At 43.6% G+C, this 26,991-nt stretch overlaps 1 protein-coding gene across 1 annotated transcript; it reads right to left on the bottom strand.

Annotated features, from left to right (window-relative positions):
• Window positions 1–1,154: 1,154 nt before the first annotated feature.
• On the bottom strand, window positions 1,155–26,991 carry HHIPL2 (HHIP like 2). The gene is made up of 9 exons (XM_054674448.2): window positions 26,598–26,991; window positions 22,415–23,067; window positions 20,887–21,030; window positions 18,885–19,216; window positions 17,524–17,650; window positions 10,847–10,992; window positions 5,832–5,913; window positions 2,504–2,586; window positions 1,155–1,782 (listed from the first exon to the last, which is right to left on the bottom strand). Exons 1-9 carry the CDS (start codon window positions 26,916–26,918, stop codon window positions 1,496–1,498), a joined length of 2,175 nt encoding a protein of 724 aa, XP_054530423.1. The 5' UTR covers window positions 26,919–26,991; the 3' UTR covers window positions 1,155–1,495.

Raw genomic sequence — 26,991 nt, 5'->3', positions numbered from 1 at the left:
CAAAGTTTCACTTTTCTCATCTTCAGTGTAGGTTATATGGCAATAGAGAGGAGCAGGGTTTTGACGTTTCAAGATAGGGTATAAGCTTGGCACACAGTAGGTGTTCAAATAAAATGTAGTTAAGTTTATTATGCTATGTGCATAATAAGGCCAAATAGTGAAACTTCCTTTGCAAAGATTATAACAGTGCGAGAAGCCTGGCATAGCTGACTCCCTCTTGCCTCTAGCCTCACGGGCTGGCTGTCCTCACTCATTCATGACCGAGGCCAAGCTAACCATGGGAGGAATTCAGTTTATAGTTTAACTTTGAAGCAAGAATTATAATAGTCCCTCCCTAAAACAAACTCCCTCCTTGCTCAGGGACTGAAGCTGCCTTTGTAAAACTGACGAAAGGCCACTAGATAATGGGAAGGGCCTGAATTCTGCTAAAATGCAAGCATAGTTTCTATAATCCCTTACTGCTCAGGAGTCATGTGGTCAGAGTTCACAAGATTTATGACTTCTCCAGTTGCTCCTATAGATAACATCACTATTGTAGCACCTAAGATTGGTCTTTTGAGATGTTTTTCAGATGGTTGCATTCTGGAAACCAACTAACCCTAACCGGATTTGTGATTCATCACTCAACAGGTCCTGTGGCCCCGATCCAGAGGCAGACTCAGTGCACAAGGACAGTTCCTCACACCCCTATGATTTCATCCTCAACCAATCAGCAGCTCACATTCCCTAGTCCCTCCCCCACCAAACTATCCATAAAAACTCCAGCCTCTGAGTTCTCTGTGAGACTGATTTGAGTAATAACTGCAATCCTTCTACTTGGCAGGCTCTGTGTTAATTAAACTCTTTCTCTACTGCAATACTGTGGTCTCAGTGAATTGGTTTTGTCTGTGCACTACACAGGAAGAACCTGTCAGGTAATTACGATAGTAAGTGCTGGAGGTACAGAACTGAACCTGCTCTTGTTCACTTCATGAGCTTTGGGCTGGGGAAAGGAGATACCACATTTAAAGGGTCTTTCCTTGTAAGCTTGTCACAGGCTTCCTCTTAGACCTGGGGTGAGGCAGGAAGGTGAAGTATGGTTCTTATGCAAGAGTGGTACAGCATGCTAGATTTCCTAATGTCAAACAAACATCCAGGATATCAAAGGATATGTGCCAGTTTGAGCAAATGTTGATTTATTACCTCAGGTTGTAGGCATTTACAAGACAAAATGGAGACATCCAGTGTGATTCCAAGCAGGCTCATGGACTAGTGCTTACCATAACCCAGGTGCACCAGCAATCTGGGATATGGTCTCCCACAGAAGCACTGCATACAGAGAAGGTGCATTTATTTATTCAGTAGACAGCAAGATTTCCCAGGGAGAGGAAAACCGCCCTGCCCCACCTCTACCCTGGCTTCCCAGACTTCTAAGGTCTTTATTCAGCAGTGACTTTCATTTGATGAGGTGGCTCTCCTCTCTCACGTCACCCTGTCGGCCACCTTGACCAATAGGTCAAGGGAGACTTCTGCCAGCTCGCCTCTGCTCTGCTGATGGCCTCATCCTGCCACTGTGGCTTTTCAGGCTCTTCCTCCTCTTGCCCTGGCGGACATGGGGCCCCACTCTGGCTTTCTTCTTTGTACCAGGCCCTCGCAATGTATTCTTGCTGCTTGTAGGAGAAGCCAGCTTCTTGGAGGAGCCTTTCTCAGACAAACCCTGGGCTGGGCCAGAAGCTAAGGTTGCACTGGAAGATTTTCTAGCAGCTTTCTCTGATTGCTCCTTCAGCAAGTCCAAGACTGTCTCTGAGAAATCAGTATTTATTTAGTGAAAAATATAAGTCCCAGAAAGTAGCTATAAGAGAAAACTATAACTGCATTATAGTTCTTTAATATAAATTATTCTTATTAATACTTTTAATTCCCTAACTGGCCTTGGTCTAAATATATGACTTTTTTAGAAGGGTCACTCCAGTGATACATGGTTCTGTAATAGTTTCCTTAAGATAGTATCCTTCCTCTGTAAGTCTTTCCTGACTCCCCACCCTGCCCCAAGGAAACATTCCTCATTCTAGGGGCCCTCTAAGTGCCCTGAGCATCCTTCTATACCAGAACATTAGTGCTACATTTATTTCTTTATTTGCCTGCACTTCCCATCCCCACTATTTAACTCTGAACTCCTACATGTCATAGGCTTTAAGTGTTCATTGCTGTATCCCTAGGGATTAGCATAGTTCCTGCCACAAAGTAAGTATGAAATGAATGATGCCAAATGAATGAATACATGAACGATTAAATGAATGAATCAACAAACGAATGAATGAACGAATAACTAGAGGAAACCGGTCACAGTAGAAATGGGTATCCTTACACTCATAACTCCTCTGTTATGCAGAGGAGACGTATAGACTTAGTTTCCCTCAGGGGGTAACTAAGACTCCACCATGGGAATTATAGCCTGCTTGCTGAGGGCACTGCCTTAGCCTCCACACCAAGGCCTGAGCCTAAGACTCAAAGATGGACTCACTGGCGAGTGGTCTGAACGGGATCCGCTTACTCTTGGTTCTCACAGGCACTGGCTTGTATTTGCACTTGCCTGGGGGTGCTCGCCTAAAAACACAAACAGAAAGCATGAGGACGCAAGACTCTGAAGATGCAACCAGAAAATCAAGGTTACCAGAGGGCGTATATTTGCAAGAATTGGGGTCAGCCTTTACTTATCCATGGGGATGGGGTAGATGTAACAGGAAATATGCTATGAGCTCAGAAGGAGAGGTAAAAGGGCACAGACAGAACAGGGCACCTCAGGCCCTTGAGACACAGTGCAGAGAGGGAGTTAGGAGTATGGGCATGGTGGCAGTCAAAACGGGTTCACATCCTGGTAACCAGGGGCAAAAAAACCTTGCTAAGTCTCAGTCTCCACACCTATAAAATGCAAAAACTAATATTACCCATCTTGCTTGGAACAGTGCCCAGAACATAACAAGAGCTCACAGATGAGGATGATGAAAATGATGATGAGGATGATTCTGCTGCTGCTTCTGATGGTGGTGCTGGTGACTCCCTTTAAAGAAAATGTCTTCAAGAACTCAAGGCACAGCCCTCAGGCAATGCCAGCTTCTCTGCCTAGTAACACACACATTCTTAAACTGCTTGTCCCCGGGTGCATCTTCTGAAATAAAAGGGACTTTGAGGACAGAGAGTACTTCCACTGTAGAGAGCAGAGCTGGAACTTCCCAGCCTGTCCCCATTGCTTTCTCTGCCTCTGCCTTGCTCCAACTCTATCTCTCACTGCAATCCTCCCAAGTCCAGGTGGGGGGGAAAAAAAGGTAATTGTATTTATTTTAAAAACACTTACGTAGTGCTTAGGCACCATTCTAAATACTTTGCAAATATTAACTCATTGAGTCTTCCTAACAACCTGTGAAGTAAGTACTATTATTATACTCATTTTACAGAGGGGAAACTGAGGCTCGCACAGGCTAAGAAACAGGCCCAAGGCCACACAGTTAGTCAGTGGCAAAGCCAAGATTCCAAGCCCAGGCTCAAGTCCACGTTCTCAACCACTGTATTTAGCTACCCCTAAAGGAAGGGTAGGAGGAAAAAATGGGAGGGAGAAAAGGATACATAAATTAACCAGGTGCCCTCAAAATGCTGGGATTGGTGCATTTCGTGCAAAGACAAGCTGAATAAGTAATCAGAGCAGAATCTGGTCCACTTATAGAAGCTTTAAAAAGTCTATATGATTCGATATAGTTATAACTGAATGGAGGGAGTAGTCCTAAAATGACCTCTCCACAAAGAGAACTGAGTTCCTATTCCAGGTTCCTCTTAGTAGCTGTACCTGGGGCAAGTAATTTAACGTACCTAGCCTTCAGTTTCTTTATCCATAGAGTGAGGATGTTAACCTGCCTGGTTGGAATTCTGTCAGCATTAAATGAGAGCCCACATGCACGGCACTTAGCACAGTGCCTGGCACACAGGAGTAACTCCATAAATGTCAACTTCAAAAAAAAAAGGTGAATAAGTAAGGATGTCTTCAGTGTGAAAACGCTTTATGGGCGCTTTCTGTGTGGCTTCTCACAGCTGCTCTTGTGAAAGTGGGGAGTTAAATTACCTGCCAACTGAATCAGAAAACTGCCAAAGAAAAGAAAAATGGATTCACATAGGAAGCCTGTTAATGGAAAGAGAACTCCCCACCAAGGCATCGTCAACCATCAGAAGCACTTTAAAGACCCTGAGTCTGCTCCATCCCCTAAGCCCAGGAGAAGTGCACAGAAGCAGACCCAGCAGTGGGAACAGCCCAGTATTAAATTCACCCCTTGGCTATCCACCCTCCACCATCCACACATCACCCCGGGCACAGCCTCAGGGACGGAGCCTCTTCCAGGAACTTCCGAGAACACACAAACTGAGAGCCCTGTGGCCAAATACAAGCTCAGATAGAGCTGGTCCCCCAGCCCTAACCAGTGGCTGGACCTATTTGCCTCATGTCTGCTGAATGCCAATCCAGATAAGGGTAACATAAGCCTCAGGGGAAATTTTTCTTCTGCAGGTCTATCTGTAAGCTAATTCAGGGGGAGATTTTCTTGCTTTGGCAATAATTTTTAGATAAATCTAGAGCACTGGGGCAGGGTGCATGGTGGCACACACCTGTAATCCCAGCACTTTGGGAGGTTGAGGCAGGTGGATCGCTTGAGCCCAGGAGTTCGAGACTAGCCTGGGCAACATGGCAAAACCCCGTCTCTACTGAAAATACAAAAATTAGTCGGGTGTGGTGGTGCATGCCTGTAATGCCAGCGACTTGGGAGGCTGAGGCACATGAATAGCTTGAACCCAGGAGGCAGAGGTTGCAGTGAGCCGAGATCGTGTCACTGCAGTCCAGCCTGGGAAACAGAGCGAGACTGTGTCTATTAAAAAAATAAATAAAAAATAAAAATAAAAATAAATCCAGTGCGCTGCCCAGATTCCTCAGGATGGATACAATGCATCACCCTCCCTGGGGCAGATAACCTGACCCAGACCCAACCACCTCTCAAGTGGGAAGTGGTATTGTGGCTTTTGCCTGTGCTGGTGGAGGTTGGTCAGCCTCTGAGAGAGATAGGCAAAGAAGCAGAAGGAAACAGCATAGAGCCCAGCAAGTGAATAAACACTAAACTCCAGAAAAGGTGGAGCTACTGAGGAACCTGCCAGTTAAACGTATTTGCCAAAGACCTGGAGATCTGCACCAAGCCCAGGGGACAGGGGAGCAGTACTTACTCAGGTGCTTAGAGGTCTACACCTGTTGTTAGATGACCTCAGACAGACATTTCCAGAAGCATATTAAAAAAAAAAAAAAGGCTGGGCATGGTGGCTTACGCCTGTAATCCCAACACTTTGGGAGACCAAGGCAGGTGAATCACCTGAGGTCGGGAGTTCAAGACCAGACTGACCAACATGGAGAAACCCCATCTCTACTAAAAATACAAAATTAGCCAGCTATGGTGGTGCATGCCTGTAATCTCAGCTGCTTGAACCTGGGAGGCGGAGGTTGCGGTGAGACAAGATGGCACTATTGCACTCCAGCCTTGGCAACAAGAGTGAAACTCCATCTCAAAAAAAAAAAAAAAAAAAAAGCCACAGACCTAGACTAACCCTAGAAAGGCTCAAGGTCTTCATGTCCAACTGCAAAGAGACCATTTCCCAAGTATTTCATAATTGCTATAGATGCATTGTCCTATGCCATTATTTGTCCAAACTGCTTTTCACCTAGAACATGAGTTTGCTTCGGGACAATGAGGACTGTTTTTATGGCCTGCCATGGAGATAAGAAATGAGAAAAATGCATTTGAGAAGAAAATGACATCAAATCTCACCTTGAAGGGTCAACAAACTTGTAAATAGATCCATGTGGTGCATATGCACTTGGGTAAGAGGTCGCCAGGAAATACAGCTCCCCTAAGGCAACAAAAATAGACAGGCAATAATGGGACATCAGGCAGCACTGAGACACAGAGTTGGATGCACAGAAAATGGTCAAAAAGAGGTTATGGCCCTAAAATGCAGTGAGCGCCAAGAACGGAATCCCAGAAACCTAACTGGCATCAGCTCTGCTGGGCTGTGAGCTCCTTGAGGAGAAAGTCCATCTTTGAACCCCCCAAAGATTAGCTCAGTGTATGGCCTAGCAGAGGCAATTTCACGTGTATGTTTGTTTATCAAACCAAACAGTTTTCTCCCTTGTCACCTCCTTGCTCTCAGAAACTTCACCTCAGTGAATCTCCATTTCCTTCCCCACCTCTTTCCTCTATGAACACTTGGATATATACAGTCTGCAGGCTGAGGACCATCTGTCAATCGCTTTATTTTGCCCCTTCTTTAGTCCTTTTGTTTCCCTTCAGCCTCACTCCCATTTTCCTCTTTCATTCTGTCCTTGAGTTCCTTATTTCCTGGTGACCCTCCCCACTCTCCACTTCTTCTCTCGGTCTTTTCCATGCCCCACAAAAATCACCTCTACCCACTCTCTCCTGTATCTCTCTGATATGGTTTGGCTGTGTCCCCACCCAAATCTCATCTTGAATTGTAGCTCCCATAATTCCCACATGTTGTGGGAGTGACCCAATGGGAGATAATTGAATCATGGGGGCAGCTTCCCCCATACTGTTCTCCTGGTAGTGAATAAGTCTCATGAGCTCTGATGGTTTTATATAGTTTTATAAGAGGAAATCCCTTTTTCTTGGCTCTCATTTTCTCTCTTGTCTGCCACCATGTAAGAGGTGCCTTTCACCTTCCACCATGATTGTGAAGCCTTCCCAGCAATGTGGAACTGTGAGTCCACTAAGCCTCTTTTTCTTTATAAATTACCCAGTCTCAGTCTCAGGTATGTCTTTATCAGCAGTGTGAAAACGGACTAATACACTCTGAGAAAGAGCCCCCTGCTCCTTACCATTTCTCCCAGTTGGAACTCTGGGAAATGTTCTTTTGTCACAGTAACTACCTCATTCCACATTGCTTTTTAGTTATTTGTGAGGGACATTATGCTATGCGGTCATGAGCCCCAGTGGAGACTCCCAGAAGTCTGGTTTGATTTCTGATAACACCAGTTCCTCTCCATGCTATCTTGGGAGACCTCTTCACCTGCACAGCCCTCGAGATATTTATTCATTTGTAAAATGGGGATCACAATGCCTCAAGTGATTGTTAGGTATTCAATTAGAAAGTGTTAGATAACCAGGCCGGGCGCGGTAGCTCATGCCTATAATCCCAGCACTTTGGGAGGCTGAGGCAGGTGGATCACCTGAGCTCAGGAGTTCAAGATGAGCCTGGCCAACATGGCAAAACCCCCTCTCTACTAAAAATACAAAAATTATCCAGGCGTGGTGGCACACGCCTGTAATCCCAGCTATGCGGGAGGCTGAGACATGAGAATCACTTGAATCTGGGAGGCAGAGGTTGCAGTGAGCCAAGACCGCATCACTACACTCCCAGTGCAGTAGGCAACAGAGCGAGACTCCGTCTCAAAAAAAAAAGAAAGTGTTCGATAATCGTAGTTATTATTACTTTCTTATCTGTCTGACCCAATGTTTGTGCCATTACACTGAATTAAATTCACTTGCTGTTATGTGCCTTACACAACTCTTTCTCAATTTTATGAAAGAAAATGTCTATTAAGTTGCAATTCTGAAAAACCTAAAGCTTTATACAGCTCTGAATTATTTAAACAACTAATTTTTTTTTTTTTTTTTTTTTTTTTTTTTTTTTTTTTTAGACAACGTCTTGCTCTGTTGCTGACTGGAGTGTAGCTGCACAATCACAGCTCACTGTAGCCTCAACCTCCTGGGCTCAAGCAAACCTTCCACCTCAGTCTTTTGAGTAGCTGGGACTACAGGTGCATGCCACCACATCAGGATCATTTTTTAAACTTTTTGTAGAGACGGGGTCTCCCTATGTTGCTCAGGCTGGTCTCAAACTCCTGCACTCAAGCAATCCTCCCAGCTCAGCCTCCCAAAGCAGTAGGATTACAGGCATGAGCCACCACACAACAGCTCTAAACAACTGCTTTTTGTGGAGAACAGAGACCAGCATTTGCCTTGTGCTAAGTGTGAGCCTCATGGTCTTTGCATAGCCCCTACACAGGGTAGCAGCTGCCTAACAAACTATGATTTGTGTACTGACAAACTAGATTTATAATCTTCCCCATGTAAGAGATCTGATGAACTAGGGCACATCCTCCTTTAGAGTCAGTTTGCTTTGTCTGAATGGGAAGCCCAGGCACCATCCAGAGTGATTCTACCATTAGATAAATGTGGTGTCTACGAAAGGTCCACATGTACACAGGCAGGGGCCCCTCGAAACCATGCAAAGGCCTTCTCAGTCTAAAAAGAAAATTGAAAACCGTGCCTATAGAGGACTGCAGTTTGTGTAAATTACATGTCTTCCACATTCCATAGACTTCCCATTGTAATTTTAGGAGAAAACAATGCTAGAAGTGAATTTCATCTGTAGCATCCAACTCATATTTTTAATATACGTCTTAGGGGAGAAAAACAAAAAAACTATAATATGCCATTTAAAACAAAAATGCATGCTATACAAATTTACTGCAAACAGAATTCATTTGACCAGCCATCTTGGGAATGCCCTTCAGTGACTAACTTTCAGAAATCCCATCAATTAAACCTCAGCAATGGGCAGCTCCACACCAGCCAGTCACTCAGCAGCAATTCATACCAGCTATCAACTCTCAGGACCCAGGATGTGAACTGCAGCCATAGGTGAGGCAGAGCTCAGGTTCCAAGTAAAAAGTAACTTACCTAAAGCCAGTGGACTGATAATAAAATAATGAAATAAGGCTCAGATCTAAAAATGCCTCTCAGAGGAAAAGAATATGGCAAGAGCAGAAAATATGAATCAGTTTATGCAAAAACACAAGAGCAAGCAACTCTGGAAAAAAAAATAATTTGCCTCAGGAACAGCCTCATTAGCCTCAGGGCCACCCTTGGGCAAAGGCTTGGGAACACTTTGGCAAGTCTACCCCATGAAATTCAGCCAAGGACTGTGTTTTGTTTGCCAGATGTACCATGACTGTTTTTTTTTTTTTTTTTTTATGCTGTCTGTTTTCTACTGTGAGAAGTCTACAAGCACAACAAATCAAGCCACCAAAGCCAGGTTCTCTGTGGCCTCCTGAAGAGGAGCAAGCCACAGAAGATGGCAGCCCAGAATCCCTGGGCAGGCCTGCCTCTGGGGTTCCAATCTCTGGGGTGGTGCTGGACACAGGGGTGTCCGGCAGAGGAGAGGCTCCACCATCGCCTGCAGCTTTCACGTCTCTCACTTTCCACTGGCCATCATCCTGCCAGCCTGTGGTTTCTCTCCTTTTTCGTATGTTTGGACTTCCAATTTGGAACTCACATAGACTTTTTCCTGTTAAAATACTTGAAGTTTCCAAAATTCTTGAAGTTTCCTCTGCTCCTATAAAACATTCATCTCAAACTATCTGTTCATCGGCTAGCTGAGAGGAAAGGGTCCGGGAGCTGACTGGGTCTCTTTATATCCTACTCAAGTGAAGGTCCCAAGGCAGCCACCTCATGGCCCAGAGGGGAAAGAAACCAAATACTTCAGAATCCTTTGAGACTCTGGTTTATACCTATAGAGAATCTTTTTTTTTAATTTTTTCTTTTCTTATGTATTTTTTGTGTTTTTTTATTTGTTTTGTTTTCTGTTGTTTAATTTTTTTTTTTCACCTATAGAGAATCTAGATGTGGAAGGGACCCTGAGAGATCACCTTATTATCTCTGCCTTTAAACATGATGATATCTCGTGCCAAATACTGAAAAGTTCACTGTCCTCACATAAAAAAAGAGAAATATTTAAAATTTGAAAACTTTATCCTTCAGAGTGAAACATAACTTATGTAAAGCTGAAGTTAAAAATCGGCTTTCTGATGATAAAATGCTTGGAAATGTATTAGAGCTGAGTCTCTCTGTGTCTCTCTCGCTCATGTGTACACGTGCACATCATGCTTCACTGATCCCCTTAACACGTGCCTAGTCTGTCTATTGAGCAACCTCCTACCTAGATGTCTACCTTTTTCTCAGATTTCTAAATAAATAAATAAAATTCTCCTTTTCTCACAGACTCTTGGCAAGGTCAGGAAAGAACCTGGCCCAACCAGTGAGATGATCACCAGAGGTCCCTTTCCCAGACAGCACCGGCAGCATAAACACCCACTGCCCATTTAGTCTGGCCCACTGTTGGCCCTTTCCACATTCCTAAAACTGTGGTTCAGAATAGATATTCCCCTCACAGTGAGTTGTGTGGTTCAATCAGGAAGGAGTAGGTTGGCATATTCAGTCTGTTTCTTCATTGGTGAAATGAGCATTATAATTACATCATGGGGCCGGGCGCGGTGGCTCACGCCTGTAATCTCAGCACTTTGGGAGGCTGAGGCGGGCAGATCACCTGAGGTCAGGAATTTGAGACCAGCACGGCCAACACGGCAAAACCCCGTCTCTACTAAAAATACAAACATTAGCTGGGCATGGTGGCGGGCACCTGTAGTCCCAGCTACTTGGGAGGCTGAGGCAGGAGAATTGCTTGGACTCTGGAAGCGGAGGTTGCAGTAAGCCGAGATGGCGCCACAGACAGAGAGCAAGACTCTGTCTCAAAAAAAAGAAGAAAAAATAAAAAATAATTATATCATGGGGGTGTTATGATTATGAAATAAGGTAAAAAATGTGAAGTGCTTAGAATAGTATCCAGTACATTATAAAAGATGACTAAACGATAGTGATCATAGTAGAAGTGATAATTACTATTTAAAATAAACGTTCAGTTGATGCCTGTGATTATCCGAGTTCCAGTAAGCAGAAATCAAACAACTCTGTACATTTGTTACCTGCTTCATCTTCAGCAAAGGAGATGATGAACTTGCTATGGGTGCTGATCAGCCCTGGGAAGGCACAGGATGTGGTGCTGCCCAGGCAAAGATCCTGCTTCTTCCATTTCTTGTTTTTTCTATCTTCCTGCAAAGCCATAAGTCGACTAGACAAAAAATAAACCCTTATGTTTAGGAATCCATATATCCACTCTGCAGAATACTTTTTCTCCTAGAATCAGGGATCCCTGAGTACTAGGATTGAGTCCCCCATTAAGAGATCAATAACTAGCCTGCCTCCAAGCAACCAAAAAGCTTCTTCAGAGATATTTCAATCACCCACTTGCCCTAGATGAGGAAGTTCATGTTCTATATAAAAGGAGTTTGGACGAGGCCCAGTGGCTCACACCTGTAATCCCAGCACTTTGGAGGACAAGGCAGGCAGATCACTTGAGGTCAGGAGTTCACGACCAGCCTGGCCAACATGGTGAAACCCCCATCTCTACTAAAAATACAAAAATTAGCCAGGCAGCGTGGTGCACACCTATAGTCCCAGCTACTCGGGAGGCTGAGGCACAAGAAATGCTTGAACCCAGGACGTGGAGGTTGCAGTGAGCCAAGATCATGCCACTGCACACTCCAGCCTGGGTGACAGAGCAAGACTTTGTCTCAAAAAAAAAAAAAAAAAGAGTTTGACGTGCTGTGTAGGCTGCACCACTATAAAAGACTGATCTTATTTTCATTAGTTGTGTGACCTTTGGGTAGTTGCCCAATATCTCTAAGCTTCAGATTCCTCATCCATAAAATGGGGAGTGATAACATACTTTACCATAGGTGAGAATTTTGAAGGTTAAACAAAATAATATACATAAAGATCTCACCAATGTGTGTGGCACATAGTAAGGGTTAAAAAAACTACTAACTGATATTATTATTGCTGTATGTTTATATAGTAGCAGAAAGATGCTTCCTATCCCTCTATCATCTATCTGAACTAAAAGCAGGTTTTTAGAAGAAAAGGGAAAGGAAGTTGGTTAGACCCTGGGTGCTCATCAGAATCACCTGGAAAGTTTTATGGAAACAGAGATCCTAAACCCAGGGGATTTTGATAAGTACACCTCAATTAAGAATCACTGCCTGTGAATGGGTGCAGTGGCTTATGCCTGTAATCCCAACAGTTTGGGAGGCTGAGGCGGGTGGATCACCTGAGGCCAGGCGTTCGAGACCAGCCTGACCAACACGGCAAAACCCCATCTCTACTGAAAATACAAAAATTAGCTGGGCGTGGTGTTGTGTGCCTGTAGTTCCAGCTGCTTGGGAGGCTGAGGCATGAGAATTGCTTAAACCCAGGAGGCAGAGGTTGCAGTGAGCCGAGCGAGATTGCACCACTGCACTCCAGCCTGGGTGACAGAGTGAGACTCTGTCTCAAAAAAAAAGAAAAAGAAAAAAAGAAAAGAAAAGGAAAAAGAATCACTGCATATTAACCAAATGATGTGTGTATGGGGGCAGGGTGGTGAGTGGAGGTTGTAGGGAGAAAAACATGAAGAACAATGAAATCCCAAAGCTCTAGTAAGTGATGATAAAGGACCTGACCAATTAGTAACTTTACCCCATCTCTGTAACTAAGAATTGCAGCATGAAAATAGAACATCTTTTCTAAAAGGGACCAGATTTACTTTCCCATCTTAAACATTCCAAAACCTGCACAAGATAGAATAATAATGGCTTGAAATATACTGAAGATCAGGCAATGGAGGAGTGTGTTCTCTGACAGACAGGAAACAAACAAGGTGAACCCTATGATTTTTCCAGCATACTACCTTGAGAGTTTCCAGCACAGGGAGGGAAAATACAGGCAAAGCCCAGCAGGCTCCTTGAGCTGAAAAGATATTGCTGAGAGTCCAGGAAGACCAATGCAGTAAGACATTGCAGGACAGATACTGGAGAGAAGAAAATTGCACAGAGAAAGAATGCCAGAGAGCTGCAAAAGGTTCCCCTGAAGTAATCATCAGTATACTCAACAGCAGATACATGTGAGAAAATATTTTAAAACAAAGGAAAGAATTAGAAGAAAAAGTACTTGGCATTTACTTGAGATCAGGAATAGCATAAGTATCACAGGGTATAGGTAGAATTCAGTAGTGAGGAATAGAAAGCACTAGAAAAAGCACTACCTTGGTTCTGTTTAGCAAATATTAATAGCAAGACCTGAAAGAATCACACTACTTCCAAGTAACTTAACTATGTCTCCAAGCAAAATTCAAAATCATTCATAGGAATACAAAAATATCCAGCACCTACTAAGTTAAATTAATATTTCTGGCATCCAATCAAAAATTATGAGGCAAGTAAAGAAGGAGGAGAATACAACCCATAATAAAGAGTAAAATCTGTCCATCGAAAGTGACACAGAACTGATGAAGATGTTAAAATTAGCAGACAAGAACATTTAAACAATGATTCTAAACCCCGTCTCTACTAAAAATACAAAAATTAGCTGGGCGTGGTGGCGGATGCCTGTAGTCCCAGCTACTCAGGAGGCTGAGGCAGGAGAAGGGCGTGAACCCAGGAGGCGGAGCTTGCAGTGAGCCGAGATCGTGCCACTGCACTCCAGCCTGGGCGACAGAGCGAGACTCCATCTCTAAAAAAAAAAAAAAAAAATAGAGAGAGATATGAGAGATACAGAACAGACCCAAATAAAGTTTCTAGAGGTGAAAAATACATTGAGATTACACACACACACACACACACACACACTCAATGGGATGAATGGCTGGCTAGACATTACAAAAGAAACAATTCATGAACTAAAGACATAGCAATGGAAACTACCCACAATAAAACACAGAGAAAATTTTTTAACATAAATAGATCATCAGCGAACTATGGAACAACTTTAAGCAGCCCAATATACATGTAATTAGAGCCTCTGAATAAAAGGAGAGAAGGAGTGGGGACAGAGGAAAACACATTTAAAGATATAACGGCCAAAAATGTTCCATATTTCTTGAAAGCTATAAATTCACAGATCCAATAACTGCAACAAACTCTAAGCACAGAAATATGAAGAAAACCAAACTAAGGCATATTTTAATGAAATTGCACAAAACTAATGATAAAGAGAAAATCTTAAAAAGCAGCCATAGGAAAAAAAATGATATATTACATATGAAGGAACAAACAGAAGTCTGGCAGCGGATTTCTCATTGGAATGGTGCAAGCCAGAAAATAGTGGCGCAGCCTCTAAAGAATCAAAGAAAAAAACATGTTAACATAGACTTCTATACCTAGTGAAAATATCTTTCAAAAATGAAGGCAAAATAAAGACTCCAAAAGTGAAAACAATTCATCACTATAGACCCCATTGACAAGAAATGTTAAAGGAAGTTCTTCAGACAGAAGAAAAATGATATCAGATAGAAACATGCATCTACCCAAAGGAATTGAGAGCATTAGGAATGATAACATTCTTATTGCCACTGTAACAAATCACCTCAACTACAAATTACGACAACTTTGTGGCTTAAAACAATATACACTTATTCTTTTATAGTTTTGGTTGCCAGAACTCTGAAGTGGTCTTCACTAAGCCAAGATCAAGGTGTTGGCAGGACTGTGCTCCCTCCAGACGCTCTGGAGGAGAATCGGTTCCCTCACTCTTTCCAGCTTCTGAAGGTCGTCCCTATGCCTTGACTCATGGCCCCACATCACGTCACCTTTTCTCCCTCTGCCATCGTTGTTGCATCACCTTCTATCTCTCCCATCTTCAAATTTCCCCCTACCTTCCTCTTCTAAACACACTTGTGATTTCATTTAGGACCCACCCAGAAAATCCAAGATAGTCCCCCAAGTCATATACAATATGTTCTGGGACCACAGTAAATCTAAAATAGAAATCAATAGCAGAAAGATCTCTGGAAAATCTTCAGGTAATTGGAAACTTAATAGCACACTTTGAAATAACTCATGTGACAAAGAAATCAAAAGGTAAATTAGAAAATATTTTTAACTGAATAACAATGAAAACACAATATATCAACATTTACAGGATACTGCTAAAGTAGTACTCGGGGGAAAATTTATAGCACTAAACACATATATTAGAAAAGATGAAAGGTCTCAGATCAATAATCTCAGCTTCCATCTTGAGAAACTAGAAATAGAAGAGCAAATTAAATCCAAATCAAGCAGAAGGAAGAAAAAAGAGAAGAAATCAATGAAATAGAAAAAAACATAAAAATAACAGGAAAAATATCAATGAACACAAAAGCTGGCTCTTAGAGAAGATAAATAAAATGGATAAACCTCTAACCAGACTGATTTAAAAAAAAGAGAAGACACAACTACCAACTGTATCTAGAATAAGACAAGTGACATCACCATAGTTTCTATAGATATTAAAAGAATAATAAAGGAATATTATGAACAACTGAATGCCAAAACATTTGACAACGTAGACAAACTGGAAAAATTCCTTGAAAGGCACAGACTACCAAAGCTCACTCAGAAAGAAATAGATAAGCTGAATAATTAAATCTAATAAAGAAATTAAATTTGTAATTAAAAGTCTTTTCACATAGAAAACTTCAGGCCCAGATGGTTTTTCTTGGAAGGAAGAACACATAAGGAAAAATAATACCTATGTTACACAAACTCTTCCAGATAATTGAACAGGAGTACTTATTCTGTAAAGCCTGTTTACCCTGATTCCAAATCTGACAAATATATTACAAGAAAGAAAAACTATAGTTCACTATTCCTTCATGCACATAGATTTTAAAATTTCAAACAACATGTCAGCAAATCAAATCCGTCTATATGTAAAAAGGGTGGGGCCGGGCAGTGAGTCATGCCTGTAATCCTAGCATTTTCGGAGGCCAAGGTGAGAGAACAGCTTGAAGCCAGGAGTTCAAGACCAGCCTAGGCAACATAGTAAGACTCCATCTCTACAAAAAAAAAAAATTTTTTTTTAATTAGCTGGGTGCCACCAGCTACTTGGGAGGCTGAGGTGGGAGGATCACTTGAGCCCAGGAGTTCGAGGCTGTAGTGAGCTATGATCGTGCCATTGCAGTCCAGCTTGCATAACAGAGCAAAACCTTGTTTCAAAAAATAAATAAATAAATAAATAAGATAATGCATTATGACCAAGTGGTATTTTCCTCAGAATGCAAGACTGCTCTAGCAATTTTTAAATCAATCAATGAAATTCACCATATTAAGAAACTAAAAATTTTAAAAGCCCACATGATTCATCAAAAGATGAAAAGAAGCATTTGACAAAACCCAACATCTATATCTAATACGAATTTTCAAAGGACTAGAAATAAAAGAAAATGTCCCCAGCCTGATAAAGGGTGTATAGAAATCACCTACAGCTGACATCATATTGGTGTGATGTTACTGTGTAACATCACACCAATATGATGGTGAAAATGAATGCTTTCCCCTATTTCTATTCAACACTGCACTGAGATTAATGTAGAGCAATAAGCCAGTTAAAAAATAAGAGCAGGCTTCCAATTCAAAAAAAAAGAAAATAAATACAAAAAATTAGCTGGGTGTGGTGGCAGGCACCTGTAGTCCCAGCTACTCAGGAGGCTGAGGCAGGAGAATGGCGTGAACCCAGGAGGTGGAGCTTGCAGTGAGCCGAGATCGCACCACTGCACTCCAGCCTGGCCGACAGAGCGAGACTCCATCTCAAAAAAAAAAAAAAGAAAGTAAAAGTGTCTCTATTCACAGACCTTCTAATAAAATTATGTTCCACATAGAAAATCCAGTAGAATCTACAAAAAAGCAATCAGAATGAACAAAGAGTTCAGCAAGGTTGCCAGATATAAGCTCAATATAAAAAAATTCTATATACTAACAATTAACAGTCAGAAACTGGAATTTAACAAAATAACATTTACTATAACATCAAACAGTAAGAGACAGATAAATATGCAAGATCTCTACACTGAAGACTATAAAATACAGTAGCCATATTATTCACAATATTTCATAACTGGGAATAGCCAAAATGTCCATCAGCAACACGGAGAACAGATGAATAAATTGTGGTGTATTCATACAATTGAATTTTACAAAGCAATAAAAAAGACAAATTACTGATACATGGAACAACATTGATGAATCCCACAGACATTACCAAATTAAAGAAGCCAAGCACAAAAAGAAGAGTACATATTATAATGATTCCATTTATATATGAAGTTCCAGAAGCAAAACTAAGCTGTGGTGAGAGTGCTTATCTCTGGCTGGGGTGTGTGTGTGTGTGTGTGTGTGTGTGTGTGTGTGTGTGTGTGTGTGAACTTCTTTTTGGCCTGGATGGCTACATGTACATATTCACTGGGGACGGGGGACAGGCTGGAGACCCGATCCCTTTGGCATGTTTGGAAATGCTCAGAACAAGTAAGCTGGATGGAAGCTGGGCCCCTGTCCCTTTAAAGTGAGCCCCTGGTATGAGAGAGAGACAGAGAGAGAGAGACAGAGAGAGAGAGGTAATAGACAAGAAGGAGCCTTCTAGGGTGATGGAAGTGTTCTGCCTCTTGATATGGCTGGTGGTAATATGAGTGCATACATTTGTAAAACATCACACACTTGTGCTCTTACGTGATTATATTTCACCATATGTAAGTTATACCTCAGTAAAAATGTTAAAATAAAAAGAGGGAGAAGGGACATCAGTCTTTCCTTACCCACTCATGAAGTCTCCAAAGATATACAGGCCATTGAGATTTGGGGATTCACAACCACGGTAGACATAACCTCCAGTGACTGACTTCCCCACTGCATGGCCATAAGCATAGATTGGCAGAACATCATCTGTCCAGGAGAGAGGAAAGAGAGTGAGTGTCATGGCCTAAAATTGAAAGCTTCAAGGAGGAAGAAGGGGACTTTTTAATGCAGTTGCCTAATTCAGTAAAGAACACTTTACCTCTTGGTCTTCAGTAGGACAGGCAAGCAAGTGAATCATGTTTATTGTTCTCAATAGGCCATCCACAATATTTGCAAACTTCCTACTTAACTGCTATCTGCAGGCAGAGAGGAAGCCAAAAATTCCCTCCATCTATGAGGCAGTGACCTGGAAATCCACATGGCTAAGTTTTCCCCCTAGGTTGATATGGCAGAAACCCAGGTTTAAGGATATGAAAAATATTGTCACAGTCTGTAAGACTGCTTTATAAGTTAGAGGACAAGAAAAGACTAAGAAGAAGTAATAGAGTCAGAACACTAGAATTTTGAGCCAGGTGGAGTTTCTAAAGTACACCTTGATTATTGGTGTTTAGAAAGTGTCCTGGGCCGGGCATGGTGACTCACATCTGTAATCCCAGCACTTTGGGAGGCCGAGGCAGGCGGATCACGAGGTCAGGAGATCGAGACCATCCTGGCCAACATGGTGAAACCCCATCTCTACTAAAAATAAAAAAATTAGGTGGGAGTGGTGGTGCATGCCTGTAATCCCAGCTACTCAGGGGGCTGAGGCAGGAGAATCACTTGAACCAGGGAGTCGGAGGTTGCAGTGAGCCGAGATCGTGCCACTGCACTCCAGTCTGGGTGACAGAGCAAGACTCTGTCTAAAAAAAAAAAAAAAAAAAAAAAAGAAAGAAAAGAAAAAAAAAGAAAAGAAAGTGTCCTCTTACTTGCCTATGTGCAGAATATCATTTCAGTGGCCTGTCCCAGTTGGGAAATAAATAAAAACATACACCAATTTTGGTCTGCCAGTGGTTCTCAAAATAATATGCCTAAAATTAATGTGGGTAACTTATTTAAAATACAGATTCCTGGGTCAATCTCATGCCTCCAATCCACCCAAAATTCAAATTCATTAGGTCGAGGGCAGAGTCTAGGAATTCACTTTTTTAAAATAGCCACTGCCAAGATGTCTCTGGTGCCAGTGAGTGGCTGGAGGACCGGTTGGAGAAGCACTACACCACAGGACACAAACAAGGCGTGATTTAAATGACCTGCAGGGCAGGACATTCAGGTTTTATTCCCCACCTCCACCTCCAGCCCACTCAACTCATCCAAGAAATCACCCAGAGAGCTTCTTACTTACCCAAAGAGGCATTGTGACAAAGTTTTTTGTCATAACATGCAAACCCTTCCTTTGCTCTCCAGCCATAGTTTCCACCTTTCACAATGAGGTCAACCTCTTCAAACCTGTTCTGGCCCACGTCCCCACAGAATATCCGGCCTCGGCCCTGGCGCGTGACGGGGTCCCCTCGGTCCACAGCACAACGCCACATGTTCCTGATCCCATAGGCATAGATGGCGGGGTGGGCCCCTGGCTCAGAAACAAATGGATTGTCCGAGGGGACTCGGTACCGCTTGCCATCTGAGCCTGCCCTGTTCACATCGATCCTTAAAACTTTTCCCAGCAGGGAACTTCTGAAAGAAAGAAGGCCAAGAAGCAGAATGAGGTAAGCAAGGAAAGCCACAGGACTGGAAGAGATCACCCAGAAGGGCCGACTCATAGCTGATGCCAAGAGACTGCTAAGGATCACATGGGAAGATTTGACTTCTTATTTTCCTTCTTTTTTTGTACCAGCAAGTATGAGCTTGAAGATTTTCTTTTAAATCTATACAAGATATTTAAGACTGCCCCATGTTTGGCTCTAAGAGAACTACGAGGCAAAAGTTTGATGTGATCTTGGTCCATGTGACCCTGAGCAAGTTGCAGCTTCAATTCTTATTTTAATGATGAGCACAGCTTCTCTCTGATTTGGTCTAATATGACAAAGTTTTTAAAGAAGCTAGTTATATTGTTTATTGTTTATTTAACAACATGGTCAGTTAAAAGAACAGAATAGAAGCTTTGGAGAGGCTCTGCCAATGACTGTGGTCTCTGGGGCTGACGTTCCTCATTTGAAAGTCAGAGGAGAGTAACTGATGGCCTTGTGCCACTGCTTCCTGTGAGGATAAGAAATTTCACACTCAAGTAAAGGGTCTGGGATCTAATGGACACATGATAATCAGAGGCTGCTATTATTTTTTATATATTGGCCAGGTGCAGTGGCTCATGCCTGTAATCCCACATTTTGGGAGGCTGAGGTGGGCGGATAGCTTGAGGCCATGAGTTCAAGAACAGCCTAGGCAATACAGTGAGGCCCCATCTCTATTTAAAATATATGGCTAGATAAATATTATTTACCTTGCGGTGTGGTTGTGATGTAAGGGTTAAATGAGTTACTGTGTATATAGCATTTAATGCAATTCTTGAATCACAGTAGGTATTCGACAAATGTTAGCTTTGTATTATTATTAACCTCAATATTTTTATTACTAGGAATAATAGAAGCCAAGTGCTTACTGGGTGCAAAGGGCAGAAGGACCACATGACCTTTATCTAGGCAACACAGCATCACTGGGCTCTGGCGCCGTATTGTGTGGGTTGGGATTCTGTTTTTTCCACTTACTCATTGTACGACCTCTGTGTCTCCATTTTCTTGTCTGTAAAATGGATACTATTATATGTATACTTCATAGGATTCATTCATTCCATGTGTAATTATGGAAAGACTCCCTTGTGCCAGGCACTGTCCTGAGTGCTGGTGATATATCAATTAACAGAATAGATATTAGATATAAATTCTTGCCCTTGAAGGTTGCTAAAATTACCTTCTCAAATGTAAAGTACTTAGACCAGTGCCTGACAAGCTGCAAGCACCCAATACACATTGGCTCTCAGTAGTTAACTTCTCATGTGTCTCCAGGGCCTAGCACAGCGCCTGGAACATGGTGTTCAATAATATTATTGAGTTGAATTGAATTAGTTGATTAGTGTGGTGAATAATGATCTGCTAATATATATATTTTTAAAATCCTGAATTCTCCTTTACATAACACTCTGACAGTTATATTGAGCATCAATAATATTAACTACCAAAATATACTATGTCTGAAATTTATGGAACAGAAAACCAAACGTTCCTCCCGTTGCCTCAGTGGAGTGGACTACATCTTGCAGTGTGTGATTTGAGTTTGATGCCATCCCTGCAAAAACACCACACCAGGGGCTCACTCTGAAGGGACAAGGGCCCAGCCCCCATCCAGCTTACTTGTTCTGAGCATTTCCAAACAGGCCAAAGGGATCTCCAGCCTGTCCCCCGTCCCCAGTGAATATGTACATATAGCCATCCAGGCCAAAAAGAAGTTGTCCGCCATTATGGTTTGAGGCTGGTTCTTCAATCTCCAAGATGACCCTGGAAGAGAAAAAAGAAACCAAACGTTAGGATTTGACACAAGCTGAAGCTGCATCCTCTTGAGATACCCAGAAATGACTGGGCCAAGCCACCGAGATTTGCCAAGCCAGCCAAGACCTGCTTCTGAGTTTTTAAGGATCACAAAGCAAGTAGCTTTGGGGCTCTGAGATGCCCCTTGTTTCCTGGTATAACTCTTTCATGGCTCATTTTCCTTTGTCTTTTTTTTTTAGACAGAGTCTCACTCTGCATCCAAGCTGGAGTGCTGTGGTGCAATCTCACCTCACTGCAACCTCCACCTCCAGGTTCAAGCAATTCTCCTGCCTCGGCTGAGAGCCTCCCGAGTATCTGGTGGGATTACCATCCCACCACATCTGGCTTTTTTTTTTTTTTTTTTTTTTGAGATGGAGTCTTGCTCTGTCACCCAGGTTGGCATGCAGTGGCGTGATCTTGGCTCACTGCAACCTCTGCCTCCCAGGTTCATGCGATTCTCCTGCCTCGGCCTCCTGAGTAGCTGGGACTACAGGCATGTGCCACCATGCCTGGCTAATTTTTAATAGAGACAGGGTTTTTCCATATTGGCCAGGCTGGTCTTGAACTCCTGACCTCAAGTGATCCGCCCGCCTCAGCTTCCCAAACTGTTGGGATTACAGGCATGAGCCACCATGCCTGGCCTCATTTTTCTTTCATACCATGGTTTAATGAGCTGTGGACCCAGCCAGGGTAACAACCATCCTTTTCCAGGGCTTGCCCTTACTCTCTGCCCTACCAGAATGCTCCATCCCTTCTTTTGAGTAACTTAAGAGGGGTTAATCTATCAGTTCTTTATGCTCTTTGCAATCCTCCAACCTGTCTACCACGGGAAAAGAAACGAGAGAAAGGAGAAGAAGGAAAAACAAAGGCAGAGTGGTAGGGTGGAAAGAGCATGAACTTGGGGTCAGTTAAAACTGAGTCCTCACCTGGCCATGCATCCATAGCTTGATGGCCTTGTGCCACAGCTTCCAGTGAGAATAAGAAATCCCACATTCAAAGTAAAGGCCCTGGGATCTAATGGCACATAATAATCAGAGGCTACTATTATGTTTCATATGTTGATATTATCTATAATCCTTTCTCAGACCCCTATGGCTGCTGGTCCTTACTTACCCTTTGTAAAGACAGGAAAGTATGTCTTTATTTAGGGTAACTGTAAGGTGATGGCTACATGCCATTAAACAGCCTTAACTCAAGAGGCTAACTTGGGCCGTTCTCAATCCACAGTGACTCCTTTCTCAACAGTTCGAGTAGTGCTCTAAAACCAGTGAAGTTCCCCTCTATTATCTCACAGACCTGGCTGGCATTATTTCGGAACACAGTACAGCTGTAGGCTCTCATGAGTACCTCTCACCTCTCTGATTTCAGGTCAGCTTTGTTAGGATCAGCCCGAGAAACCTTCATCTCACTAATTCGGATCTTTTCTACCTTCTTCTTGTCCAGGCACGAATAATAAATATAGAACTTGCGATTGTGGCGGAATTTGGGGTGAAAAGCCAACCCCAAGAAGCCTCTCTCATCCCCGATCCATGGGGTGGTCAACACGATGTTCTTGAGGTCCAGGAAGGGTTGCTCCAGGCGACTCCCATCAGGGAGGTAGACCCACACCACTCCTACCTGCTCAGCAACAAAGAAGCGATGGGTGCCGTCCCCAGCATGGACCATGGAGACGGGGTTCCTCAGCCCGTTGGCCACCTCGCTCAGGCAGAGCTGCAGGCAGCCCTGAGGATCTTGGGCCACCATGCCCAGGTGGCGGTTGAGATAGTCGTTCCTCAGGACATTAGGGAAGCAATAGTCCTTGTCAGGAAGGTCCAGGAGGTGGCAGAAGCGGGTACCGTCCCTTCCATGAGACTCCTGGAGGCCGCGGTCATTGGTCAGCAGGGAAATGGCTGAGTGACAGTTAGAATGGAAGGCAGAGCAGTAATCAGAGCAGAGGCCCGGGAGATTCCGGAGAGGCGTCTGGGTGTTTTCGGCGTCGTACAGGTGGGCTGCGTAGGGCGAGCACTCCTAAAAAAGAACGCGGAGCTCAGGCTCAGCATCAGACCTGCCACACCGGCACTTGTCTCACGTTTTGAGCAAGCAGAAAGAAAAAATGGTGCTAGGCGGAAAAAATCAGGATTTTGGAGTTTTTGTTACCAACTGCTGCTAAAACTCTTCCTGTGATTTTCTACCCAGTTAATGCTCCTAGAAGGCAGAAAACAGGGAAAATCTCTCATATTCACTGTACTATCTCTAACATTTCAGCTTAGTTTTTGACATTTAAAGTTTTATTAAATGATGCATGAATATTTTTTCAAAAAGATATTACTAAATTTCTAGATCTCTTTCTTATTTTTTAATTTTCATTTTATTTTATTTTTCATAGAAACGGCCTCACCATGTTGCCCAGGCTGATTCCTAACTCCTAGGCTCAAGTGATTCTCCTGCCTCTTCGATCTCCCAAAGTGCTGGGATTACAGGCATGAGCCACCATGTCGGCCCAGCCTCATTTTCTTATGGATGCTATATCTACCAAGATGTTATTTCTTTATACAAATCTGAAACAATTTGGCAAAAATTTTACATTTGTTCAAATCTGGTTGTTGGAGATACAGTGTTAATTATTTTTCTGTGCTTTTCCATATTTTTGGAATATTTTACAATGAAAAATAAAATTATCAGAATTGACATTGGATGTATCACTCTCAGAGATTAGGTGTTTAGCAATTTCTTCAATTATTTATTTTAAAAATTTCAGTGTTTAATATATGCAAAGTACCATGCTGGAACCTATACACATTTGAATTGTGGCTATAGGGCAATATGCCTGCTCCTTACACAAACATATAAGGACTATTTGCTCAAAGGAGTATCTGCTACTTGGACCTCCCTAGACTATAACATTTTTTAGGAGGAAAATAGAATATTGTGAGCAGACGAGCGACTCCCAGTAGTGATGAAAGACAGAGGCAACTGAGATTAGGAAGGTAAGAAAGCCCAATTCAAAGGGTGTCATTTGGAGCCGTGCATTAGAGCAGAGTTCACCCATTGGCCCAGAAGCCCCCTTCTGATCACTAAGGACTCTCCTGAGCCAGCCAGCCTGTGCAGAACCATCTCATTCACCTCTGTGCTGCCATCGCTTCACAAAAGGACCAGCAGCATTTTTCATGTATATGTGAGTTCCCTGTTCTCTCTTATTTCCTCTGATTGTACACTGCAGAGTCAGCTTTCGGTCATTGGGCAGAGTGGAAGAAGGAGCTCAGAGATTCACAGGCTCCCCTCGGGGTGTCTGTTTCCATTTAAGACACTTATCACAGCAGCTATCAAGAAGCAACATGACCCACTCTTAAGTGTCCCCTTGCTCATTCTGTCCACTCTCGGAGACTGGGAAAAAGGGAGAAGGGAGGCTGAATTAAGGATCCAATACTAGAGAATAGAAGGGGGCTGTGGAAAGAGAACCATCACTATGGCACACTCTCATGCAGCCATTTAGAGTTTGCAAATTTGCTTCTACTCAATTAGCTCAGTAACTACACAGATACTTCCCTACTTCAAAGGGAAGAAAAGCAAAGCCCATAAGGTCTCTAGCCAGGCGCAGTAGCTCACGCCTGTAATCCCAGCACTTTGAGAGGATGAGGGGGGCAGATCACCTAAGGTCAGGAGTTCAAGACCAGCCTGGCCAACATGGTGAAACCCTGTCACTACTAAAAATAAAAAAATTTTAAAAATTTAAAAACCCAGGCATGGTGTCATGTGCCTGTAGTCCCAGGTACTCAGGAGGCTGAGACAGGAGAATCGCTTGAAGCCGGGAGGCAGAGGTTGTAGTCAGCCAAGACTGTGCCACTGCACTCCATCCTGAGTGACAGAGTAAGACTCTGTCTCAAAAAAAATAAATAAATAAATAAATAAGAGTCCTATGTGACTCTCCTGTTGAGTCTGTCTTACGTGCCAGGCACCGTTCTCTACATTGATTGGGATGCAGCAGTGAGCGAAATGCACAAAGTCTCTCTTCCAATGGAGCATATAGTTTGGGGAGCTCAGAAAACCGTTAAGTAAACAAGCCAGTGCTGCTGTAACTATACTTTAGCACGGTGTGATCAAAAGGCACAAAACTTGGAGCCTGAGCATCTGGCTCTGTGCCCCAGGATTGTTTTACCTTGGGTAAGTCATCTAAACTCTTGAGCCCTCATCAGTAAAATGAGGATCATAACAACTGCCTGCAGAATCATTGCTGGGTACACACTACATACGTTGGGGAAGAAAGAGGACCTTATAAATGTGAATAAATAAACATGTGTAGGACTGTTTGGCTGAAATTGTTCTTATTCCTCAAATCCCTAAAACAACAGAGCTGCTGACTTTGACTTTCTGAAACCTCATGCAAGAGGGAAGGGTCAGGGGTATAAATTTTTACCAGGGATGATCTCAGAAATAAACATTCTCAGTGCTGCTTGTAAAAGCTCAGCTTCTACCCTAATGGGAATCCTAGAGTTAATTCTCCAGGAAACAGCTGTGGAGTGGTGTCCAAGAGTACAGCCCCAGGCGGTGCCACCCAGGTGGCTGACTTTCTGGGCCAGGCTCAGCTGTAATTCTCTCCTGGACTCTGGGAAGCTCGGTTAACCACTTCACACCCTATGTGGGAGTTACAGTGGTCTGCAAGTTCAGGAACAGTGGCACCAGGAGTCATGAACAGATGCCTGTGGATAGCCAAGTCATTGTGCTGACAAGCCCAGGGGGTCTCAGTTCAAAAGGCTGCCTGGACTTCTTGCCTCTCCTCCCCAACCTCATTAGAGGGGTCCTCCCCAGGCAGCCTCTTTTATCAGCTTTCCAAATGCTGACCTCTCCCCATTAACCCCCAAACACCCTCTTCCTACAAAGTCTGTGTGTGCAGCCTACACCCGTCTTGTTTTCAGGCTGAGCTCAATCAAAACGATGCCTCCCAGGCATGTGGATTTTGGCTGTTGGGCAACCAGGAGAAGGAGAAACTCTGTGAGTCACTGCTACTCAGCAGCTTGCATCTCTCTCTTCCAGCTCTGGAGTGCTGGGCAGACAGAACTCTGGAGAGAGTCTCCAACCCCTGCCACCGCCAGGGTGACGCCAGAGATGCCCTGGCACAAATCACCCAGATGAAAAGGACTGGACCCCAGCAGATGCCACCACTCCCTCCCTTAACGCGCTCGGTAAATTCCACGGGTTTAAGTGCCTAGCTCTCTGAGCACCGCAGAGGATGCAAATAATTATTTGCCGTGCACCACAGAGGGAGTGTGGCAAATAATGGCTGCTCTGAGAGCTCCAGGAAGAGTGTCCCTCTCATTCTCCTGGAGCCTGGAGAAGAATCAGGGCCAGCAGAATCCCAGAGGGAGAGCTTTGGGGAACCCATGGAGACCAAATTCAGCACACACTCATGTCAGTGTGCGTGTCCAAAGCCGGCAGCTCCAAGATGAGGCACCCGGCACATGACTTCTAAAGGGCTGGGCTCCCAAAGCACCCTCCGCTCAGGACCCACACCATGCAGCCCAGCACCCAAACCCCTGGGGCTGGAAGGCACTTTTCACTACCTGGCAAAGGATGTCTTTAATGTAATCTCCACACAGCTCATGTCTCTTCAGATCAAAATATTCCATGATGTCCCAGTACCGGGCAGCGATGCGGCGGTCCTTGTGCTGGTCACAGCAGCCGAAGGACTCATAGTCAGAGCAAAACTCAAGGTGCAGAGGGGGCTGGAAAGGGGGCCCGTAATCCAGGCACTGGGGGTGTCCCTGCAGCAAGCCCACCTGGCCCAACAAGAATATGAGGCAGAGGCAGAGAATGCCAGAAGAGAGCCAGGGGGCCCGGCAATGCAGACCACCACACAGATTAGGAGTGGACGTTCTCAGCATTTTGGCCTTGGGAACACTCGGGCTGCTGTGTTTGCTCAGGTTGGCTTCCCTGCTCTGCCCAAGGTCCTCCCTC

The sequence above is a fragment of the Pan troglodytes genome, chromosome 1 (assembly GCF_028858775.2).
Source record: "Pan troglodytes isolate AG18354 chromosome 1, NHGRI_mPanTro3-v2.0_pri, whole genome shotgun sequence".
NCBI lineage: Eukaryota > Metazoa > Chordata > Mammalia > Primates > Hominidae > Pan > Pan troglodytes.
The sequence above is the reverse complement of the archived record's forward strand: the minus strand, read 5'-3'. Positions and strand labels throughout refer to the sequence as shown.